Genomic DNA, 9,869 nt, shown 5'->3' with positions numbered 1-9,869 from the left:
TATATATATATATATATATATATATATATATATATATATATATATATATATATATATATATATATATATATATATATATATATATATATATGATATTCGGGTAACCCTCTATTCGTGGTGGAAAAAGAAAGAGAAAGAAAAGGAGACACACCAGTGCTACCCATGCAAAGAAGTGATTTCCTTGTTGTTTGAGGTGAAGGACTGTAATTCTCCCATACAAGATTTTTTACCATGCTGATTCTAGTGGTGCATTTTTCATTATAATCTAGCCTCATTTTAAAGAGGTTTTTGGCTTTTTTCGAGATACCCATAAATTTGTTTTATCAACAAATTTTTACTTTTAAGACAAACCGAAATGATTGTTACCATTCCTGACTGAGCGCTAGGGGGTGATTTTTTTTTCATTAGACATTTTTTTTTCCAAATGTATTCTTCAACTTTTGGTTTTTATGGGCTGGTGATGCGCCTTTTACTAGTTCGCAGCTACTGCTGTAACCATGATAGCACTTACAAATTGTAGAATTTATAAGAAGTACGTAGACGTGAGTAATAGTTTTTAAATGAAACATTAAACATCTCTCTAAGATGGTGTCGTATCCTTTTAACCCGCCTAATGTTGCAGTTGCCTGCTGATGAGCAGACGATTTATGAAGAAATGAAAAAACAATAATGTGCTGATACGATTCATGTCTTGTTAGCTGGCGGGGCAGTCACCCCCCCCCCAAAAAAAAAAAGTCGGCTTGTGAATCTGCCCTGACTGAAGAATTGACAATATGCAAAGCTCGATAGGTTTGTCTGAGAAAAAGCGATGCAGGCACACGTAAAATCCATAAAGTAGTAGGAGAATTTTACAGAAACACAAGTACGATATTAATATTTTCCCAAATATTGGAGCGCTTTTGGTGACTCTCATTTCCCTATTAGACTGCTTGGTGTCTGTTGAACACATCTTTTCTGCCTCGAGAAGATTGAAATTGTGGCTAAGAGTTAGAATGCCGGAGGACAGACTCACCAGATTTGGTCTTCTTCTTGTTTATCGTGATTCTGCCATAAGTGTAAAAAGCACTATTGATAAATTTACTAATAATGGCAATAGAAGGGGACTACTTATTATGTAATATTGATAGTGTTTCTATAAATTTGGTTTTGGGGATAGCTTCGCAGAACCGACAGCTAAATTACGGATAGAAGCTTAGGCGTGCAACTTTCAATGTCAGTATTACTGTTTAACTTAATTTGGAATGGAAGTTTTTTGCAACAAGCCCCATTCTTAAAGTCCTGAATTCGCCACTGTTGTCAGTAAAATTTGTCACCATAAATACTTTTCCAGTACAGAATGGCAAGAAATATCACAACGCAGAGAAAAATAAAATCTGCTATGGCCAAAATGTAGAAAAAACAAAGGAATATTACTTTCTGAAAAAATTCATCTGCTATTTTGCTTGAAGATAGTAAACGAGAATAGCAGCAAAACAGAATATCTTGAAATTGAGCTTGAGACAAGGCAAATAAAACCAAAAATGCTAAATTCTACGGATCGATCAAAATATTGGCTAACGCTTTTGGCGACCTGGGCACGGAGATGGTCAAAAATTGACTTTTGTCGGTAAAGTTGATATAAGCGAAAAGTTTATCATTTGACAAACAAACTTCTTAACAAATGTCCTTTTAAATTTGTAATACAAGGATTATATTTTTGAAATGCCAGGAATCCAGTCTATGGAAGATTTGTCGAAAATAAAAGTAAAAGATGCGTGTAGAACTTTTTTAAAATCACAGGAGTTAAGAATTCAGAGTTACAATATTTTTGAAAAGTGAGTCAAGCATAGCCTGTTGTCATAGGCATAAGGTAGGCTGTAATAGCCCTTTGGCTGACTAGCTCATACTCTTCTGGGTATTGGTTTGCCATATTAAGATTCGTTAAAACTATAGTTTAGTGACTTTTGGCTATATCTTGGAAAGGGGTTAGGCTAGGAAAATGAAACTTTTGGGATGGCTCTACAGGCTAAAGTATATCCTGCAAAGGTATTTTAAAGTACCCAGCTCCATTCCTTCTCCCTCTAGAGGGCCCTGAAATTTGCCTACATGACAGGTCTATACCTGTTAAAATTTTGACAAAACAACATTTTACCTTGATTTTCAGTTACCAGTTGCTTTTTCTCTGCCTTTAGTTCTGAAAATGTAATTCCTGTTATTTGAGTAGAATTCTGGGTAAAATTCTAAAGTGACTTCTTGCTATCTTGGAAAAGGTTTAGGTTAGAAAAATAAACTTTCAGGAATGGGTCTACAGGCTAAAGTATGTTCTGGGAGCTATTTTAAAGTACCCACCTTGATTCCTTCTCCCTCTAGAGAGCCCTGAAATTTGATTACATGACAGGTCTATATCTATTGAAATTTTGACAATACAACATTTTACCTTAATTTTCAGTTACTAGTTGCTTTTTCTCTGCCTTTAGTTCTGAAAATGCAATTCCTATTATTTGAGTAGAATTTTGAGTCATATCAACGTTTTTTTTTTTCAAAATTTGGGAAATGTATTTACATATCTTTAAAACCTTATAAAATGGAATTGAGCAAAGTTATGAAGCTGAAAACAATTTTGTGCAAGGTTTCACTTTTATAACACACATATTTCTAAAGGTCATCAAAGGTCAGGCCCCTCTAGAGGGAGAAGGAGTGGAGGTAGTTGCTTCAAAATGCTTTCTTAGTCTGTAGATTCATTTCTGAAAGTTTCATTTTCCTAACCTAAACCCTTTCTGAGATAGCAAGAAGTCAATTAACTAGAATTTTACCAAACTCTGAGCTATATCAATGTTGTTTTTTTTTTTTTTTAATCTAGGAAATGTATTTGCATATCTTTAAATGAATATAGCAGCTCCAGCTCCAGCTATTAAATGATTTCAAGCAAGTCTTTGACCCATATGGTTAAATAGGCATGAAGAGCCATATATACTGGCCCAATATGGTGCCTATAGAGATAATCAATATAGAATAAAAAATATTTATGATAACTACTGCAGCTATGTTTAGATCGTAGAAGAGCAAGCAAAAGAATTATGAATAAATTTAAATGTGCTACCTGACTCTATACTGCCTGTGTAACTCTTTATGCCCTTTTTGTATACCATATTGTCACTACTTGAGAACAACATAAGAAGGATCAGAAACAGTGTTACCACCACAAGCCTGGCTGGTGGTCTTGACAAGTTAGCAGAAATCAATTATAGTCTACAGGATCAAGCCTGTATGCTTGAACCTGCTGCTTTTAGCTCTGGTATATATATAAACCCAAAGAAGACAAAAGTCATGCATACCAAAAATGATCTGGATCCATGAATTGTTTGTGTCCTAGTAATTGGTGAAAATTTTGGATTGACTATCAAGTTTGTACATCTAGGGAGACTGCTATCTTGAGACAACCACTGTCTAATGACATAAATGAAGATGTTCCAGAGCAAATATGAGCTTGAGGAGATTGCCCCCCCCCTTTTTAAAAACAAGCCTGTATCAATTCATCCAAAATCTTGATTTCAATTCATGAATCATCCCTGTTTCCATATATGCCCTGACACAGCCTATGAGAGCATCTGGGACATAAGTAGAAATGAATTATTTCTGTATGAAATGATACTGAGCTTCAACTTATCAAAATTGCTGATTTACTGGGCTACCATAGAGTGTCCTATTAAGTAAAGGTTCTTATGGTTGTTAAAGCTGAATTTAGGTTCCTAAAACTCCTTTTCTTGCTTTGGGAAAAAAAATTATCTCTTGAAGATTGCAGCAGTAGCTGCAATCTATTACAGAAGGGACCACAACCCAAAGTATCTGAAATAAAATTCATGTGCTCAATATTTTGAGGAACAAACTTTCGGTTACCATAGTAATGGAAATTGTAACCTTTATTCAGATTTAGCTGAATATAATTTTCATTTTTGAAAACAAGCTTTTGCAAGTTTGAAAATCCTGAAAACTTTCAAACATGATGTCAAACCAAAATAAAAAGTTCATACTGATATTGCATTTTGAAAACCCTATAAGAAAGTTTAAAAACGATTCTCCAGAACCATTGCTGGCACATAAGGCGTCAAATTAATATTTCAGTTTTTGGGTTTCAGAAGCAATACTTTATGACAGCAATATATGTTTCAAGAAAGATTCTCAGTAGAGTAACTTAGTAGGCATTAAAAGTTTTAACCTTTTTTGCACCTCTTGTGATTTGCTTTCTGTTCAAGGCACATTATATATTGCCTGGAAGTTATTTATTGCTGTCCAAAATGAATTGCTATTTCAGAAATTTAAGCTAGTCTACTTATGCTGGCTTTCAATATAGGTGGAACAACATGATATAGGATGGGAAGTATCCACAATTGTCTGATGTCATACAAAACTGTCATATTTATCTTACATCAGTCTGCCAGTATTGAATACAGTTTTTTCTCCCTCCACAAGCATACTCAGAAAAGAAAGAGCATCTGCACTGAGCTCACTTTGAATACAAGATTATTTACAGTGAATGAACTTGGTAATGTGATAAAACTGGTAACATTTGCTAGCAAAATTATGTTTTTACTTGGAGCTACAAAAATCCTTGAAGAAAAAAAATGAGAAAGAGCAGCAACTTGTAGAAATTTCTTTGGAAAGACAGACAGTAGAGTTCCCGAGAAAGTCTCTTTAGGAAAAAAGATAGGCTTTGATTTGAAGGAACTGGATGCTGAAGGAAAGCCAGGAGTAAGTAGCTGAAGAATAATATTGAAAAGAAGGATATGGGCAAGGTACAGGTGGCATAGGCTGTGAAATCTTTCTCAGTACACAGAGCAAAAAAGGTAGTCGCTACTCTCAAAACTGATCAAAGGCAGATATAGTCAAAGACAGAGTTGGTAACCACTTCCACATTCCAGCAGAAGAGAGCACAAAATGAAAAGAAGTAGGTTTTGGTTTCTACTTTTTGCAATCATCTCATACTATTTTTGTATTTTGATTGTTGTGTTTTTTTCTATTATTTTTTTATTATTACGAATAGCGGTAAGCATCAATGCTTGTCGCAAAAACGCAAAAAAACAAAATCATAATAATAATCTGAAGTAAATTGGCAACAACAAACTAAACAGCAAAAACTTCTAAATAACACAACACTACACAACAGAAGCATCTAAATAAAAAGGCATATTTACTAATGCACTCTTAAAAATTCAAACACTCTCTGCCTTGACGACCTCCAAAGGCAAACCATTCCATGGTCTGGCAACTCTACTAACAAAAGATAATTGACCAATTTTTTTCAGTGGTTTTGGGGGATATAATTTATAATCATGCTGACAAGTAGAGTGATAATGGCTAAATTTAAAAAATAAATTTGGATCAACATCATCCACTCCTTTAATTATACGAAACACATTTACAAGGTCATTGCAATGGCTATGAAACTTCAACGACGGGAGTTGAAGCCTAGAAAGTCTCTGCAGATAGGAAAGGCACTGAAGATATGGGACCAATCTAGTGGCCCTTCTCTGAACCTTTTCTATCCTATGCTCATCCGTTAGACTTAATGGAAACCAAACAGAAGTATTATACTCAAGAAGAGGGCAGACCATAGATTTGTATAGTAGTAAGAAATTACGAAGGTTAAACCTACTAAAGCTTCTCCTTATAGACGATAAACGATAATTTGCATTCTTTACAATTTCCGAAACATGCTTATCAAATTTCAATTGGGTATCAAAGTAAACCCCAAGGTCACGCGCTATTTCGTTAGAAGGGATGCGTATGCCAGACAGCTGGTAAGTATGCACAGGTGGGAGTTACGAGCATAGTGTAGAACAACACACTTAGAAGGGTTTATGAACATGGAATTAGATTCGCACCAATAAGTTAGAGAGTCAAGATCCTTCTGTAAAAGTTGCACATCGTTTTGGTCTCGTACTGGTAGATAAAGTTTTACATCATCCGCGAACATCTTGACAGTAGAATGCTGAACAGAGGAAGGCAGATCATTAATAAATAAACAAAATAAAATTGGACCCAGGCAGCTACCCTGGGGACTCCGCTTAACACATCAATTGAGGATGCCATAGCTTCACCAACAACAACCTGCTGAGTTCGTCCATTTAGATAATCAGCAATAAATGCAATTGTTTTTTTAAAAGGGGAAATTTCATACATCACAAAAAAAGTGAAGGGAATCAAAAAAAGGAAAGAAAAACTCTAGAGGGACTAGAGTAGCTTAGGAAAACACACTTGCTTGATGAAATGATGATTCTTGCCTATTCATTAAGACTCACTGATCATTGAGAAATATATACAAATTATCATTTTAATTTTTTTTCTTTGGTTGTAGTTCACAGGCACATGCACAAAATTTCTGTTCCATTTGTTTTCCCTTTGAGGCAAGTGTTATTTTCTGCTTATTTAGTGCTTTTAGTTCTTTAAAGCTTTCTAAAACCAAGTTTTTGGTATGAAAGGGTCCATAGTGAAGTCTCTTTTTGAATAAAAATGTTTCTGCAAGTCCCTATTTTTTGCTCTTCAAACCAGGTGCTGTCCTGTTGTATATCATCTTGAGTCTTAATATCAGTTGATGGGAGAGAGGAGGTAAATGAATGAATTCGAATGTCAAGTCTACTGATATCTCGTCTGTTCAAATATTGCATTTTTAGCATAATTTAAAAATAATGTAACAAAAAGCAGGAACAAACCTTAAAAATTTAACCCACAAATTTATACACAAGCTTTGAATCTAAACTTGCAGACAAAGCTAAGACAAATCCAAAGAAATTTTGGCAATATGTCTCTAGCCAAGACCATAATAGACAAGGCATCAGGAAACTGGTAACTGAGGAAGTTGAAGAAATAACTGATATCAACAAGCTTGCAACCTCATTAAATAAGCAATTCGTTTCTGTTTTCACCAATGAGCCCAATGGTCCTTTACCTTCTTCACCTGAATACATTGTAAAATCCCCAATGGAAAGCATCACTCTATTGCTTATAGAGGTTCTCAGATGCTTACAGAAATTAGATACTAACAAATTGCCAGGACCAGATAACCTACATCCCAGGTTATTAAAAGAAACTGCAGCTATCATAGTAGAACTCCTTAGGAGAATTTTCCAGACATCACTTACTTCTAGAGAGCTACCAGCAGACCGGAAAGTAGCCAATATTACACCAGTTTTCAAGAAAGGTAATCATTCCAAGCCTGAAAACTATCGGCCTTTTAGCCTGACCTCAGTTGTCATCAAAATATTTGAGTGCATAGTCAATTATTCCATCCTTAAGCATTTGACAACCAACACGATCTTGTCCCCCAGGCAGCATGGCTTCTAGTCAGGAAAATCAATTGAAACAAACCTCTTGGAATCATACAAGGAAATCACAGACCTAATAGACCACAGACATTTGGTTGACCTGCCACTGTTTGGACTTTGCTAAGGCCTTTGACAAGGTTCCTCACAGTTGACTGCACTCCAAATTATCCGCTATTGGCATCAATCAGGCTGTTGTAGACTGGCTGATGAATTTCCTTACAAATCGCAAACAGAAAATTTGCTTATTTGCTACAGATGGCCAACCAATGTACTCTGACAAGGCCAAAATAGTGAGCAGAGTACTGGGTCCAACTCTCTAACCATATTGACAATGGCATGCACCTGTTTGCTGATGATGGCAAACTCTTTGGTATTGCATGCCATCAGAGTATCCAACACAACATAGATGAGCTATAAGTTTGGACCCAAGACTGGCTTCTCCAGTTTAATGTAGGAAAATGCTGTGTATTACACCTTAGACTCAATAACTCAATGACAAACTACACAATCTACAATCTCACCACCAAAGTAAGAGAGCAACTAGAGAACAGAGCAGAAGAAAGGGATCTTGGTGTCATCATTGATGATAAACTTAAATTTCACAGTCATGTCCAGTATGCTGCTTTCCGTGCAAGCTCCAGTCTCAGACCACTTAAATAAACTATCAACAACAGAGAGGCATCTTTATTTATAAAACTATATAAGGCTCTCATCATACCCCATCTTGATTTTGGCATGTGTCTTGCTGGTCCTTCTTATCAACAAGATGTGAGGCTCATCAAAAACGTACAGAGACAAGCAACAAAATGTGTACTAAGTCTAGCATCAACCTCATATGAAGACCACCTCAGGTACCTTAAACTACCCACTCTGGTTTAAAGACACTTGCACAGCAACATGATGCTAACTTACAAGCTGCAGAACAAAAAGTCAGCAATCTTTGGTGGCAATCTCAACCAGCACAACACAAGAGGACACTCCAAGAAGCTACCAAAGCCAAGCTCCTGATCGAAAACTCGTCTAACGTTCTTCTCGAGAAGAGTCATAAACCATTAGAATCAACTGAAAGATTCAACTGTCAGTGCTCCCTCCATCCAGTCCTTCAAACCCACTTGACAAAGAGTGGGAGAAGAAGCAGTGGAAGTTCAACTGGTGGTCATCAACTCAAGAACACTACAGGTCTGGAAGACCTTAAAGCTCTCAGATGGATTAAGGTGATTAAGGTGAAAACTGTTATTATTTGGCTGCATCAAGAAATGCACTTTCAGATGTTCTGTGTGCATTTTATGAATAATATTAATTAGATTAGTTGCACACAAGCATAGTCTTCAAGGGCTGAGTGGGTGAGGGAGATAATATTGTCCAAGGGAAGCTAAAAAAAAATTTTAACCAAGTATCTTTAAGATCTAGTCCTTTTGGGTGAATTGGAGGGGGAAATCACCTCCATCAGCAGGCCTATCTACAACCGAAAATCAGTCCTAAAACCATGGACATGCCTTATATGTGTGAACTTCAAATGTCCCAAAAACGTTTGTTTTGAGGTTCAAACTTCCCAAATATTTTACTTCTGAGTGTTTTCTATATATTGTTTTTGACAGGAGGGGTCCTTTGGTGAGATCCTTCAAATTATTTTTTCTGTCAGAAAGTGCAATAAATACGTGCTGCTCTAACCTTCTCTTTTATTCTAGGGGTTTCAAGGACTACCTGAATGAGCAAAATGGTAAAGATTTTACATCTTTTAAAAAAGTGGCCTATGATGTCACATGTGAATTCAACAAAATCTCTAAGCAAATAATTGAAGTTGAATCATTGCTGAAATCAATTGGCACTGGCGATGCCTTAAATGCTGCCAATTTAATTGAAATGATACAGAGTAAAGAACAAGAACAACTGGAGAAAACCATAGAGATGTTTCTCTCACAGAAGGATGAAAAAGACGAAGTATTTAAGGAGTCAGATTATTTTGGCTCAAAAATTGTTGAATACCGTGCAAAATTGCAAGGAATAAGAGAATCTATCACGGAGAACACAGAAGAAGTGAGAATGATTTTAATGGATATATGAAGTTCAATCTCATTGAGAAGTTATAATAATTTAAGACTGAATAAAATTATCTGTTGAATATGGGAGTTTGAGCATTAGTCTAAATATGTAAGAAACTACTAGAGCTATTACAGTGTGTAATTAAGAACAAAAATTGGAATTTATAACTAAGAGCTACATTTGCAGAAAACAGAGGAAGTAAGAAAGGTTTTAAAATAACATTTGAAACTGACACTAGTTGTAGAATAATGATAACTAGAGACTAAAACTATTGTCAACTGTTCATCTTAGAATGATGAAACTTAAGCTGTTTCTCCCAAAACAACTTAAAAAAAATCAGTTAAATGTAGTGAAACACATAAATTATCTTTGGCTCTGAGCTAGTTGATTGGAAAACTTCCAATATCTTGGAACTTCAGGTTTGGTTAACATCAAAATGAACTTATTCCAATTTTATAAATCACAAATAAGACCCTATATTGATTATGGGCTCATTGTGCAAAGACCCAAATGCAAAAAAAAGAA

At 35.5% G+C, this 9,869-nt stretch overlaps 1 protein-coding gene across 1 annotated transcript; it reads left to right on the top strand.

The window, feature by feature from the left end:
- Positions 1-1,637: 1,637 nt before the first annotated feature.
- Positions 1,638-9,423, top strand: LOC136031058 (uncharacterized). Its single transcript, XM_065710296.1, has 2 exons — positions 1,638-1,814; positions 8,990-9,423. The coding sequence occupies exons 1-2, from the start codon at positions 1,702-1,704 to the stop codon at positions 9,363-9,365; spliced, it is 489 nt and encodes a 162-aa protein (XP_065566368.1). The 5' UTR covers positions 1,638-1,701; the 3' UTR covers positions 9,366-9,423.
- The last annotated feature ends 446 nt before the right edge of the window (positions 9,424-9,869 follow it).

This window comes from Artemia franciscana, chromosome 9 (genome assembly GCF_032884065.1).
Source record: "Artemia franciscana chromosome 9, ASM3288406v1, whole genome shotgun sequence".
Classification (NCBI taxonomy): Eukaryota; Metazoa; Arthropoda; class Branchiopoda; order Anostraca; family Artemiidae; genus Artemia; species Artemia franciscana.
Note: the sequence above shows the minus strand (reverse complement) of the source record. Positions and strands in the feature narration are given on the sequence as shown.

What these genes read in the sequence shown, in the direction of transcription:
- LOC136031058 (XM_065710296.1), top strand. Translation starts at nt 1,702, where the DNA reads ATGCCAGGAATCCAGTCTATGGAAGATTTGTCGAAAATAAAAGTAAAA. An exon ending in AGTTACAATATTTTTGAAAA is followed by an intron (nt 1,815 to 8,989) that starts GTGAGTCAAGCA and finishes CTTTTATTCTAG; the next exon opens with GGGTTTCAAGGACTACCTGA.